General features: G+C 42.3%; 1 protein-coding gene across 5 annotated transcripts in view; it reads right to left on the bottom strand.

The window, feature by feature from the left end:
• Positions 1–13,839, bottom strand: part of ECPAS (Ecm29 proteasome adaptor and scaffold) — a 58,039-nt gene that overhangs the window by 3,435 nt on the left and 40,765 nt on the right. For all 5 annotated transcript variants that reach the window (XR_005255170.1, XM_038123559.1, XM_038123558.1 and 2 more), the window contains exons 31-48: positions 13,737–13,816; positions 12,867–12,972; positions 12,215–12,262; positions 11,184–11,305; positions 9,949–10,099; positions 9,083–9,148; positions 7,301–7,390; positions 6,743–6,809; positions 6,016–6,107; positions 5,861–5,927; positions 5,441–5,632; positions 4,260–4,468; positions 3,727–3,770; positions 3,026–3,218; positions 2,309–2,453; positions 1,615–1,720; positions 1,373–1,461; positions 160–231 (exon numbers count right to left, since the gene is read on the bottom strand). Coding sequence is in view for 4 of the 5 variants with exons in the window: in XM_038123559.1 (XP_037979487.1) it covers positions 160–231; positions 1,373–1,461; positions 1,615–1,720; positions 2,309–2,453; positions 3,026–3,218; positions 3,727–3,770; positions 4,260–4,468; positions 5,441–5,632; positions 5,861–5,927; positions 6,016–6,107; positions 6,743–6,809; positions 7,301–7,390; positions 9,083–9,148; positions 9,949–10,099; positions 11,184–11,305; positions 12,215–12,262; positions 12,867–12,972; positions 13,737–13,816 (1,939 nt within the window). In the remaining variant the exon portion in view is untranslated. The remainder of the gene's footprint in view (positions 1–159; positions 232–1,372; positions 1,462–1,614; positions 1,721–2,308; positions 2,454–3,025; positions 3,219–3,726; positions 3,771–4,259; positions 4,469–5,440; positions 5,633–5,860; positions 5,928–6,015; positions 6,108–6,742; positions 6,810–7,300; positions 7,391–9,082; positions 9,149–9,948; positions 10,100–11,183; positions 11,306–12,214; positions 12,263–12,866; positions 12,973–13,736; positions 13,817–13,839) is intronic.

Here is a 13,839-nt window from a genome sequence, read left to right as displayed (position 1 = left end):
TGGTATCCAATGGTACTTTAGAACTTGATATTAGCTTTGGTTATTCCCCAGAATCGCCCAGTGCTGCAAGCAGAAGGTAAGGCCATCTCTCCAGAGTTCCAGTCAGGTGCCATCTTTACCAAGCAGTGGCTCTTCCAGGTGGCAAGTAAAAAGTCTCACCTTGTAGTCTGGTGAGCAGCAGTTGTATCACAGACAAAGCTTCTGTTCTTATGGACGTGTAGATTTTGTTTTCTGAGATTTAAAGGAAATAGACAAGAAAACCCAAAACCACGTTGAGAACCAAATGCATTAACCTTACAAAAAGCAGTCATTTCTGTGATCTCCAGACCACTTTTGCTAACACAGTTCACTAAGCTCGTTTATGCTGTCAGTCTGCAGTGCCCACTTGAACACTAGGCACATTTGAATGGCAGAAAGTCAACAACTGGAGGCTGATAAGTCAACTAAACCTTGTGCATTGCTTCTGCCAGTACCACAGAGCTACTGTTCCTTACGTATTTCAATGGGGAACAAAATGCTGCCACAGCTGCAGGGTGATGGCAGACAACTTCTGTGTTGTTCTATTGAGTTGTACTGGTTGGAGACCACACAAATGTTAACAAGTAGGATTAAGTGAGGGTACATAAACCCCATGCCAGCCATCAAGCACAAGAAAAAGTTACTTGGTGTCTGAGCTAAAATCTTACTAAGGTGAGGACCCTAGTCCTCATTCCATGAGGACTGATACCTAAAAGAAACTTCCTCCAAAGGGGTCTCTGAATTGGTAGCTAGCATGTAAGTAAGTGCTGTCTTTAGGCACATCTGAAACAAAACCACAAGCAGGTACGAGATATGGGGCACTGTTACAGTCACAGGACAAGTGGGAACACTACCAAAGCAACGAAAAGGCCCATGACTGTCAACATGACACAAGCAGCACTTATATATGGGTGCCCTGCTCCAGTAGAGCACAAACTGCCTCTAAGCCTTAGAGCTTCATGCACTAGCTATCTGAGAAAATTTGGGGTATCTTTTGGATACTATAATCTTGGATACATAATGCCTATGTATCTAAGAAGTCTGAATGGTGGAGGAGAAAAGCTTGTGTTTCATTAAATCAGGATTGCTTGATTGTTCTGAGAGGTTGCACGGTCTGCTGTCTGCTTCTCCCTCCCCTTGCAGAGCTCTCTTGCACCAGAGGAACACACTTCTCTGTGAACTGCACCCTGCACGCTGCCGTCTTGAACACTGCAATTTCACAATAATCACTACAGTGCAAGTTGCTCTGACAACTTCTGCTTATCTGCATTTCCTCTACCATATAAACCCCCAGAGGACAACAGTATTAACAAGCAATTCATCATCCATCACAAACCAGGAGAAATCCATTTACCTAAAGAATGGGTGATAGAGGAACAGGTTTCCAACAGTATTTCTGTCAAAGCCACAGGGTCAGAGTGCTCCTCATCAAACAGCATTAGCCTGTCAAATGCAAAAACAGTCAGGCATCCTGCATCACTGGGACAGAAGTTTGCTCAACTTCTCCATTAATTCAGTGTCATCAAATTCATAGAACAGTTTCAAGCAAGGAGGAGAAGACAAGTCACAGAAGTGGACTGCAGAAAGAAGAATTACCCTTGAAAGTAGGCATTCATGGCTTGTAGCACTCCAAGCTGCACTTTCCATGTGCTGAGTTTCAGACGGTCACACATTAATTTGCAAAACTCCTGGCGATAGCAACCTGGAAGAGAACAAGGACATCACTGTGTCACCACACGGAAAGGCAGATGGAAACACTAACTTGTCTGTCTCCAAAGTGCTCCTCAACAAGTGACATCAAGCTAGTCAAGTCAACATCCTGAAACAAGTGACCCTGAATATCTTCACATCAACTCACTCATTACAAATGCTGGCAGATGAAACAGCTGCATTACACACTCTGGCATGCTAATAAAAGCAACCTTTTCCCAAACCTCTCCACGTATTCCCAATTCTTGTACTAGCTTTGATGCAATTGTAAATGTGAGCAGCAGAGCTAGGCTTCTCTTCATTAGACAAGCCACCTCAGTCATCCTGCAGATCTATAAACTCAGAACATTTTTGTGAAGTAAATTTAAGACAACAGTAAAGATTTTTCCCAAGCATGGGTTATTTTGCATAAAAGCAGTTGAGGCAGCTATCTCAGTGAAGACCCTCACAATCTGCCTGCAGTGAGATCCTGCATCTTCTCCTGCACTCTTCTCATTCTGCATGTGATCTCCAGGTCTTTCCCTTCCGCTTTTAATTTTAATAAAAAATAGTTTGTTCTGCATGTCATCAGCTGACTTACGCTGTGTCTCCAGGCTCCTTGGCCAGGCTTTGCCCAGGGTCTCGAAGGCACAGATCAGGGACTCCATCTGAACCTCTTTCTCCCTCATGTCCTCATCCTCCTCATTATGCTTTGGAAAAGCTGCTCCCATGCTCTCCAAAGAGTTCTGCAGAGGGCACAGGGGAAGGTGTGACTGACAGAAGGATGAGGGCAGGCTAGGCACACCCTGCAGGGTATCTCGGTCTTCCTGTGCAGCCTACACACACCAGCCCTCACAGCCAGCTCTGGCACTGCCAGCAGCTGCAAAGGGGCACAGCAGGCTCTGTGGCCTGGCACCTAGACATGTGCCTGTGCTACACCAGTCCCACTCTCAGAGCTGCAAGGCTTTGGTGACACTAAACGCAAGCACAGTACACAGCTTCCCAGGAGCCTTTTGCTGCCTGTAGAGCAGTCAGGAATTAACTTTTCAAGGATGTCCACCAAGGCAGTGGTGGACATCACAGGCAGGACTCTGTCTAAAGAGCAGTTGAGCTAATTCACAATTTGGGCAGCACAGGTAGAACCACCCCAGAGCTCGCAACTGTCTGGTATTCAGCCCCACCAAAGATCTGGCCAAGTATGGGGAATCCCTCTTATCATCAGCCCTCTGGGCAGAAGTCTGGCATGAAGCCAGCATCACTGGGACTATCACCACTTGGGTGTTCTGCTTTGAAAGAGAGAAAACTCAAGAACTGTCACCTTCTTTATCATGGGGAAGATGATATCAGCAAGTTCCTGGAACCGGTCTTCCTTTGTTGCCTGCAGCACCCCAGCTGCACAGCGCAGTGCCACCATCTTATACTTCAGGTTTTCTTTACGACATTCTTTCAGGAGAGCCTGGACAACATCTGTGATAGTGGGCTGACCTGGCACTGACTTCTGCAGCTCTGCACTGAAATGCAAGGCACATGGACACTATCATGTTAATTTCTTCCCAAAATCCACTGTTCCCAGAGAGGAATTAATTCCTGTGTCTAGGCACTCAGTCACCTACCAGTAATTGTAACAGAAGTTACACTGGGGTGCTCTTTCTCACTCTTTGTCTGCTCTCCCTGTTTTATTCCCTTCTTTTCTCATATGCTTCCAAGGTACTTGCTCCCTCACTAGTCCACCTCTTCCTCCTTTTCCCATTTAAGGTCTCCATCTTCCCCCTTAGTCTCTGCTTTCCTCATAGCAATTGTGGCCTCTCAACATCCTCCTCTTCCTCTCTAAATCAACCATTTACTTCTGCAGGTCTCTCTGAAGCACCACATTCTCCTCACATGCTGATAAGAGATAAGGATGGTGATGGCAAACTTTCTATAATATCTCCTTAGTACCCTATATGCAGTAACACTGTACAACAACTTCCCTTTTGAGATCTCAGATCCTGAGGGTACCACCTCATTCAAGCCACTTACCTGCACGCAGAAACAACACTGGCAATGGCCTTTAACAGCTCCTCCTGCAATGACAGAAGAGACATCACTGAGAAGTGCCACAGCCAAAACACACAGTCCTACTGCACAGGGAAAACCTTTGTGTTCTTCTGAAAGGGGCAGTGGGGAAACATGCGCGTGACACCAGTTTATAGAAGCAATGTCTGTCTATCTCTTGCCACTCCTTCCGCAGAGGACTTAACTTTCAATCTGCACAAAACTGGCAGCAAAATGGGGCCGTGCAGCACGTCTGAGCACATGCTAGTATCCCTCCAGGCGAGAAATGGTGCAGTGGAATTAGTCTAGGTGGGAACCCAACTCCTAAAGCAGTCTGAATTTCACCTACCTATCTTCCCAGTCATTTCTGTATCTGCTAAATGCAGGACAGAAGGCAGACTCCCTGCATCAGCATTCTTATTGGGCTGCTCTGCAGCAGAGAACATTGCATTTCCTGACTTAAGGGCTGCATGCTGCTGGGCTCACAGCAAACCATGAGGTGACAATTCCCTCTTTACCTTCCCAGTCCAGGTTCTCCCTGGCAGGCCTTGCAGCAGCGCAGAAAGTACCATTCCCAGATGTGGCGGTACAAGGGAGCCTGTCTGTTTGGCAATTGATGCCATGGCAGCTGCTCCCTGAGCTTTCATCTTCCAGGACTGGGACTGCAGAGCCTTCTGGGTGATGGATATCAACTCCTGCAAATACAGTCTGATCCCACCCTGAGTACCTGCATATCAAATGGAGGAAAACTATAACTCTGCTACAAAACAAACAAACCTTTGATCTTACTAAAAAAGTAAAAAAAACCCCAAAACCCAAACAATAAAAACCACCACAAGTGAACAAGACCAGTGCTACCCTGGAAAAAACAAAAAACAACCAATTGTAGATCTCTTGGGGTTTTTTTGGTATGAGATACATCAGAAAGGTCTACTTCAGGCAAAAGCGTGTAGAATTCCTCCCAGCCTGGTTGAAGATGGGTTCTTTTCTAGGGGTTCCAAATACAGTGTTAGTTGAGTATTTAGACACTGAGCTTATTTCAGTCCTTCCATATGGCAGACACTAGACATTGTATTAGCCTGTTTCTAAGGAATATAATGTCTTTTTTTTTTCTTCCAAGAATAGGTGACTAGAGAACCTTTTTCAGCTCTTTTCTCAGACTCCAGAAAAATCATCTGGTGACTGAGGAACCAAATCTGAAATCTGAAAGAGTCAGCAAGACAATACTATAATGCATCCAGATCTTCATCTGTAGAAAGAACTCCACTTCCATAGCACAAATTCATTCATTGAATCTAAAAGCAGAGGTATTATCACAGAGATCTCCAAAAGACAGAAAGGGTAAAGCCCCTGAAACTTTGAAGTGTGCAGCAGCCCCTATAGGCTGGCATAAACATTTCTGAAGACGTCTAGTTATCTGCACCATCAGGGCTATATTACAGTGGCATTCAGTGTATCACAATTTTAAAATACTTCTACTGTGTCTCTCCACCCTTGTGATCAATGCCCCTGCAATTATTTTAAATAGCCAGAGAAGGCAAACCTCATACAAGAAATCTAGAGCAAGGAATAAAATGGGAACAAGCTTCCCAAATCTCTTACCATGAAAACGCTGTATTTTCAAAATGGAATTCCAGAAAGCATGCTATTTCTTGTCCCATGCTTTCCAGAAAGCTTTACTATTCTTAATACAACATACCAGGTACATTTTCCTGCCAAACTTCAGTCCACAGAGTAGAATTCTCTTTCTCTCCTTTCTCTTCTTCAGGAACTTCATGCATCCCAAGAAAAGCCAATGGCAGCACCTGCTTGGCATGGTTCTTCAGTACATCTGGGCTGTAGCGTCCCATAGCATGCACAGTTAAAGCACAGCCTGCTCTGTAAACTGGCTCTGAAAGAGCAAAACAAGCATCTTATGACTAGGAAGCAGGATTTTAACTGCTTGGTTTGCCTCTTGGAAAGCAGAGTAATGCAAAGTGTTGTGTAACATTGTATAGGAATTATTCAGCCAGTGAAACCAAGCTTCAGGACATAGAAATGTTTTTTTACTAGCTTTTGATGTCACCAGGAACTTTTTCTGCACTGTATTCTGTAACTGAATACCTCAAAAGCAACACACCTTCCTTCTCCATGTACCAGCTGCTGAGTTTGTGCAGCAGCTTCTCAGTGCTACTGTCTCGAGAAGTCTGTAAGAAGGAAGAGACTCAAATTATTCAAATGCTTCAAAGAAGACCACCTATAAAGAAGCAAAATAAAACTTAAAGCCCAACTTACTCTGACTAGATGCCCCATAGCAAAGGCAAAAGACTTCTGTACCACACTGTTGCGATCAGTCAGGCCACTAAGTAAAGCACTCATAAGTTTGCCTGTTGGAAGAAACTTTACTTTATCAAAAGCATTTTGTTTTATTCCTCTGGCAAGAATTGCAATAACCTGCATTTCATTAGACTGCCTGAATTACTGCATTTTTCTTCACTGCATGTATGTGGGGTTATTAAGGCTGTAAGTCCTTATGTTTAAGCTAGTGCTAGTGTTTTGCACAACCTGACTGATAATGTTCCTATATGCAAGCACTCCATGCTTTCATGCTTTCAGCTCCATTTCTATTTTGCAACAGAAAGGTGAGGTTCTTTCTACTATCAGAAGAGATCCAACGAAGCAAAGTTGGTCCAGCCATTGTTCAAGTTGAAAGAACAAGTGCATAGTGACAGTGCTGCACTAACACAGGCATTGTTAGACTACTCCAAGAAAAACAAGAAATATTTTTCCCTGTTCCTACTCAGTGCTAGTGAATTCCCTCATCTCCTTCCTCTACCTCTTCCAGCTTGGTGGAGTACTGAACCTACTCTAAGCATGCCAATCTCAAACAAAAAAGGTAACTTCAAACAGCTCTCCGATAAAAATAAACATGCAACCATCATTCCTGTATTAAACTCAAGGGAAGAAACACCACAGCAACAAAAAGTCTCTTTAAATCCTGACACTAAGAGACAAACCTTACCTGAATAAGGTGTTAAGTCTTGAGGGCACTGTGTGGTTAATGACACAATTACACTGGCACAGCCCCCCTGGAAGATTGCAAGGGAAAACAAAGGTAAGATAAAATAGTATTTGCCACTGGTTATTACTGTTAATACTTGCTGTGGTTATTATTGTTAATACTTGCTACCTGCTCTTTTAAGACATGATCTACACCCACTGACCTCTATTCTCATAATCCAAGAGCAATAAAAGTTCGCAAAACATGAATGACAAGAATTGAAATAGGAAGTGAAAAAGGACCCACAGTCAGGATAGATTATCCTAAAAGATTTGCAGCAATCGAGGACAACCTTCTGCACTTATGTGTCACAGAGCACAGCAGCCATGTAGACTAGAGGAGGCTAGGGCAGCACAAGTAGAGTGATGCTGTGGAGTGGGACTCAGATGTCAAATGACTCCAGTATCTATCAACCCAAGCAGTTGCTTTAAAAGATATAGTCAAAGGAGCTATATTTACATTGACACTGCTCTATATTCCCTTCTTCATTTCCAAAAGAACTATTAAAACCAGACATACCTTTGTGCCAAGGCCAACTCCACTTTTGATCAATTCACACAGCCGAGGGACCAACTCACCGAGGACAGACACATCCAAATACTGCAAGCTCTAGAGAAAGGCAAGAGACAGGGAAGGAGAGAAAAAAAAGTTAAAAAAAAAAAGAAAGGTAATGATGGTAACTTAAATGGTGTATTTCTAGCAGCAATACACCTCAGCACTGCTGGCTGGTCCTCATCTGAATCACAAGAGCTTGCTGAATGATAAGAAAAAGCCCACATGAAGATTCTCCTGTCTCACTTCTCTGTTGAGCTGACCTTGCTAAAATTATAATTTGCTGGAACTTATGTTCACCTGCACTCCCATTCTTCAGGAAGCCTGAAACTAACACACAAGTGAGAATGAGATGCAAAGGCATCTGTATCTTAGGACAAAACCCACCATTTCCCCAGCTGTCTGAAACCACGAAGCAACAATATATCCAAACTAGGGCCAAATATATCAAAAACTGGGCCTCATGTTACCAGCACTCTATGTAACACACTGTTTCCAGAGGGGAGATCCATTCTCTAGCAAATTCAAGGATCACATAGTAAATGAAGGTAACTGAGCTTCCAAAGTCATATCAACTGTTACTTCCCCCTCTATCACTGGTATGGTGAAGGAAATGATCCATATAATCTCCCAGCCAGCCCCAGAATATAAAGGAGGTTGCTCATAAGCCAGGACATCTTCACAGTACTCCAGGGAAGCCATTACTATCTCTTCCCTACCCTACACAATCCCAGTCAATGATCAGGGCACCACAGCTGCTCCCCCAGTGCTGGCTGGGTAGGGCATGGTCTGGAGGAGGGACAGCGGCAGCTGCTGTAGCCTGTAGGGTTGCAGCAAGTACACTTTTACATGGAACCTTTCATTCCCAACTGCTTTACACTCTATTTATAGAGACTACTTCACCTGACACCAAAACTCAACTCCACATGTTGTTACATACAGGAGGGCTTGCTGTTGCTGTTTTTCCAGAAGTCAAGGAAACAGTAAATTGCTCTGGTGGCTACAACTGCCCTAAAACTGGCTCAACCCTCACATTCTCTACTGGCCCACATGCCCCTGTCATGCAATGCCTGAGCAGAAAAGAGGTGCTTTTTTTTGGGGAAGGGACCGGTTCCTACAGAGGACAAGGAGTTCTGTCAGGACAGCTCCTACAGCACAGCATCTAGGAATCAGCAACTCCTCCTCCAGCAGCAGGAAACTCTGGTGCCAAACACCACTTGCTGACAGTGCTTCCAGTGATTTCAGCATTTTCTCTAAGCACCTCCACCATGAAAGTATGGGCAAGGCCCAGATAGGAATATCTAAGGCACCACAAGGAAATGGCTGAACAGCATTTATGCCTTACCAACAATGACTACCATCAACTGAAGGCCCAGGTGACAAGCTGGTTTTGGAGTTGTGGGCCAGAGATGAAGAGACATGCTAGCTAACATAACCCAAAGTCAGCTGAGGCCCCATCCAAAGAAAAGCACTTGAAGGATGCCCTCTTCATCAAAGCAGGCAAGTCTTTAGATGAAGAAGCAATCCATCTGACTCCAAATGGAGCCAAAGTTATTCAAAACTGATGTGAGAGGAAAGCACGGGTGGCATGATGAGAAGTCTGTACATGAAAAAGGAAGTGGACACCCAGCCACACGGACATGTGATAAGAAAACAAACCTTGTAGAGATATTCTGTAAAGCTTCCATTTTAATTCCTCTTCTTCTACAACATACCTTACACTGGAACCCTTCTGAAATCAATACTTACCATGTTAATGGTTTCCATCATGGGAGATGACTTGACAGCACTAAGTCGGGCACTATCCATTGCAGTCTAAAAACAAAAACAAAAAACCAAACAAACAAACAAAAAAAAACCAGGAAAAACACCAAAAAAATCCAAGTGTAAACACAACATGAAAACAGTAGAAAGGACAACAACATCAGCTGTAACTCACTACCTTACACTAAAATCTATTTCAGATGCATGGAGAAAGCAATTATGCCTACAGACTATGAATGTTTCCCTTTCAGAGGAAGATGGATGCTCTAGAGAGAGAGAGAGAGGAAGAGAAAACAAAGGTGGGGAAAAGAGATAAAATCTCTCACTGAACTGTTCACATTGTTCACTCCCTTTTCATTTGCAAAGGGATAATCTAATTGAATCACAATGAAATTAGCTAAATTTGTTTTTAATCAATGGGTTTCAATCACTTTCTCAAGAAGACTGTGATTGCTTAATATGGTTATTTGACAACAATTAAAGAACACTGACAACATCCACCTCCAGCCCATAGTGCTACAGCACACCTTCCAATTGAAGTTATTTGAAGTACTGAAGTTAATCTCTTAGGAAAAACAGCAGTGACATTTAAAAACAGATTACTAAAATTGCTCTTCACTTTTGGAAACATACAGTGGTCTAGGGAATAAAAAGAATCCAAATCCTTCCAAAAAACTCCACATTTGTCCAGCCATATTCCATGACCAAACTTTTTAGTAACTTATTAGCTATTTCTCTTTGCTTTTTGAACGCCTCTCTACCAAATCTGCTATTTTTCTCTTCAATGAATGAAAATTACATCTTCATCATCTTCACTCTGTTGATACTTCCCCTGTTATAGCTGCACTTACTTTCTCTTGATCTGTTGCAGAAAAACTCAAGTAATTGAGGACTTGAGGCTCCAGCACACTCAAGGATTCCAACAGGGCCGGGATAAGTTTTGGTGCATGAGGTTTCAGCATAGTCCCAGCACTTTTACTGATCTTCACAAGAGTGTTAATGCTGGAAAAATTAAAGGGGAGGTCAACAGCAATACACACAAAATTATCTGAAAAGCCTCTCTGATCTACTGTAATCCAGATGTATTAATATAAATCTTCCTTAAAACAACACCATGTGTAATTTTTGATTAAACAAAATTATTCCCTAGCCCAGAGCTTCCAAGGGATGTTATGTATATTTTGGCCCAAGAATGTTTAATTTTGCCCTGGAATCACAAAGGGAATGGGCAAAGAGGCAGTACTGCAGACAGATAAGGGAAGAAATAACACACCCCCATGTTTTAAACAAGCAGTGGGCAACGTCACCCTGAGACATTCATTGTCTCTGCCCAAGAAAAGACAAGTTACAATAATCTATTCAAATCTTACTAGTCAGTTTCAGACTGATCACATCCCTCATGCTGCATTTTGACAAAGGGGTTTTATATCTTCAAAATGAATGAAAAAGGTTCAAGAAATATTCTTTGTTAGAAGCCTTCTAGCCTTCCTAAGAATTATTTTTGTGGAGACCAGCTAGCTACCCTTCAACTCTGAATTTTCCAGTTTTTCTGTCCCTCAGTCAAAGGAAAGAATAAACAAGGTTACAAATTGACAAGCATATAAAATCCCTACACATCAAGGAACACTGAACTGTTACAAGACATAAAACGTATTTCAACAGTGTGACCAAATGCAGTCACTTGTGGGATGTGAACTGTCAATATTCACAAGAACTTGTGAAATCAGACATGGCTTTTTGAAGAACCATGGGACTTTTTGTTTGCAACCAAAATAAATATGCCAGTGCCAAAGGACAGCTCTAGCATGGCACACAGCTTCTGGATCAGCCATTTGTACAGGGAGAAAAGAACTTCCTGCTGGGAACTGAATCTGGCCATCCACGGAGAGGCCACATACTCCCAAAAGGCAGGCAGAGTTCTCAGGGCTGCTGTTTAAACTCTGTGAAAAAAGAACTCAGCAGGAAAGCTGTTTTGGGGAGCAACTTGGCACTTCAAACACAAAGAACATTCTGCAACTCAGGTGAATAAGCTTGGTGTCTTTGGTCAAGACCCAACCCTCAGGAATTTACATGGTGCAAAACTAACCTGAGAGATCGAACTTCAGCAACAGTGCTTACTATTCCTTTGTCTAGGAGGGAAGGGAGCAACACAGCTATTGTCTTCTGACCTGCTGCTCCTTTAGAGGGGTCACACATTTTCACACAGACCTGGGGACAGGTGAGAATCAGTGCTGCAAACATGTACAAACCTCCCCCACAGATTATATTAAAGCACCTTCTCTTTCAAACAGAAGAAGCCAACAGCAACTAAAAACTGCTCATGGCCAAGCCCAGGCTCTGTTATGCCTTCATCTTCTCTCCAAAAGGCAGTTAAGCCAACAATTACAATCCACTTTCAGAAAAGGCCAATTCAGAGCCTAGCAGGCCTTGACCTGAATCTGGAGATCTCAGCCACAGGGACTCAACCATTCCATACAGCAGAGCAGCAAGTCACAGATTAGAACAGATTCTGCAATCACAACCTTTCACAACAACGTTTTGGAACTAGATCCTCACTTGCAGCATTAAAATGCCACGCACTATGAAGACTCTGATTTCAAACACAGCACTTTAGATCCACTGCCATCCATATGGCTTTTTCAGAGGATCGCCATATCAAGCGTGTACTACACGCAAACAATCTTGTCAGTAACAGCATCACAGAGAAGTCCATACACAGTTACTCCGTTTCATACCAGTGACGTACCACCAGGCTTTGTCAACTAGATCAGTCAGTCTTGGTAAACTGTTGAAGTTACAGTAAGTTTACTTAAATTCCACCCCCAAGTAAGGAAAAAACAACATCGGAGGAAAACCCCACAGTTTTATATCCTTCCTTTATTGCATAGACCTTAACATCGCACTACCCTCAAGCAGCAGGACTTCACTAGCATCAATAAAAGTACAGGGGGGCGATGATGCTTATTATGATTGCTCTCTAGGGCAGTCTTTCACAGTTCAGTCTTTCTCAACTGGATGTTACACTAGAAATCCTCTGAGTAAATACAGTCTATGGTCACCCCGACATCAAAACCATACATGTCTACATGTGCACATGACAAAATTATAGAGTTTTACCTTGCTTAAAGTTTTTAGGGCTAGTTCTGCCGCCTTTCGCACAGTCTCCTAAGAAAAGAAGTCACCAATTACTTCTGTTATTTTTATTAATCTAGAATGATTAATATTAATTGACAAGCATTAACACTAGAACAGACAAGCCTATCCTCATGGCCAATACTTAATACAAAGTAGCAATATCTTTAGAAGAAAGTATTAAAACTTTGTTAAAAAAAAATTCTGGCTTTGGTCCATCTGAGTATGTGGTACAATCAATACATTGACAGAGTTGAAACCTGGAAGGACCCAAAGACTTTGACATCACATATCCAAGTTCAGCACACCATATATCACCATGTATCTATCAGTTCAGCACACCAGAAGTCCAAAATAAATGTTTTTATATTCAAAAGTTGAGCACCTACTCAGGAATTCTTTTATATCAAGGAAAAATCTCAAATCATCTAGCCTAAGCACAGCTGGAACAAAACCCAACACTTCAAACATGAAGAGAATTTCCAACATGGCAAGGAAATTTTACTCTCCAGGAGCATGAATTTCTAGTCTGCTTAATACTCAAAACTCCCACTGGCTTCAAGCTCACTTGTCAGCCTCAGAGCTTGATCGCTGTACTGTTTGTTGAGGATTCCTATTCAGTTCTCAGTTCCATTACCTTAATGTCATCTTGCACTCTGAACAGGACTTCCCAGATCTCTGGAAGCTTGTCTATGACATCATCCAAAGGTCTTCCCCTTAGTAAGTCGTTTAGTGCCAGACAACTGCAAACAGGGAATTTTATTTCTTTCACACAGTGTTCTTACTTGATATAGTGTATATATTCAGATATCCTTATAAATATAAATAAATAGTTTAGAAAAATGAGAACTGTTTCACACTCCTTACTTTCCCCAAACACTAAATCCACTCTTATCACAAGAATGTCTGCTTTGGCAGAGAAAAAAATGCTCAGCCATTCAGGTAAAACCTGAAACAGGTGACAGGAGGTGAAAAATGCTGCTGTAGTGAAAACTGCTATTGCAAACATTCCAGTGACAAAACTGTTTTAGTCTTCTCTTCTTTAAGCATACAATAAGAAGAAACCAAAATGGTATGAAGTATGGAACTGAAATTAAAATGGAGGTTTTCAATACAGCATAGCTACAAACCATTAAAAACAAAAAGCAGTTTATTAAAAATGGCATCCTGCTGCCAAGTACATAACTGTCAGATTGACAAGGTTTTCTAAGAGAAAACATTATTTCAGATTCAAGGATAGGAAAGAACTAGTAACCAGAAAACTCATTCCTCAGAAGATGTTGTTTAGTGTAAAGCAACATGCAAAAAGAAATTTCAGACAAATAGCTTCAAGATTGTATCATACTTCCAAGGGCAGGCTTGGAAGTATGAGTACAAGGCTGGGCTGTATCCTGATGAAAGGATATGTCCTCTTTTCCTCCTCAACCTCTTCAGGTTAACCAGTTTACGGTGAACAAGAGAAAAGAACCAAGTTCAAAGACAAATCTAATACTTTTCCTAGCAATACCTGGATTCTCTGATCCTCCAAAGATTGCTGGTTAGGTTACTGATCAGATCCTCCAGAATTTCCTTCATGTACTTATCAACCTATAATTAAAAAAAGGAAAAAT

Source organism: Motacilla alba, chromosome Z, assembly GCF_015832195.1.
Source record: "Motacilla alba alba isolate MOTALB_02 chromosome Z, Motacilla_alba_V1.0_pri, whole genome shotgun sequence".
NCBI classification, from domain to species: Eukaryota; Metazoa; Chordata; class Aves; order Passeriformes; family Motacillidae; genus Motacilla; species Motacilla alba.
This window is presented reverse-complemented; position numbering and strand designations above follow the sequence as displayed.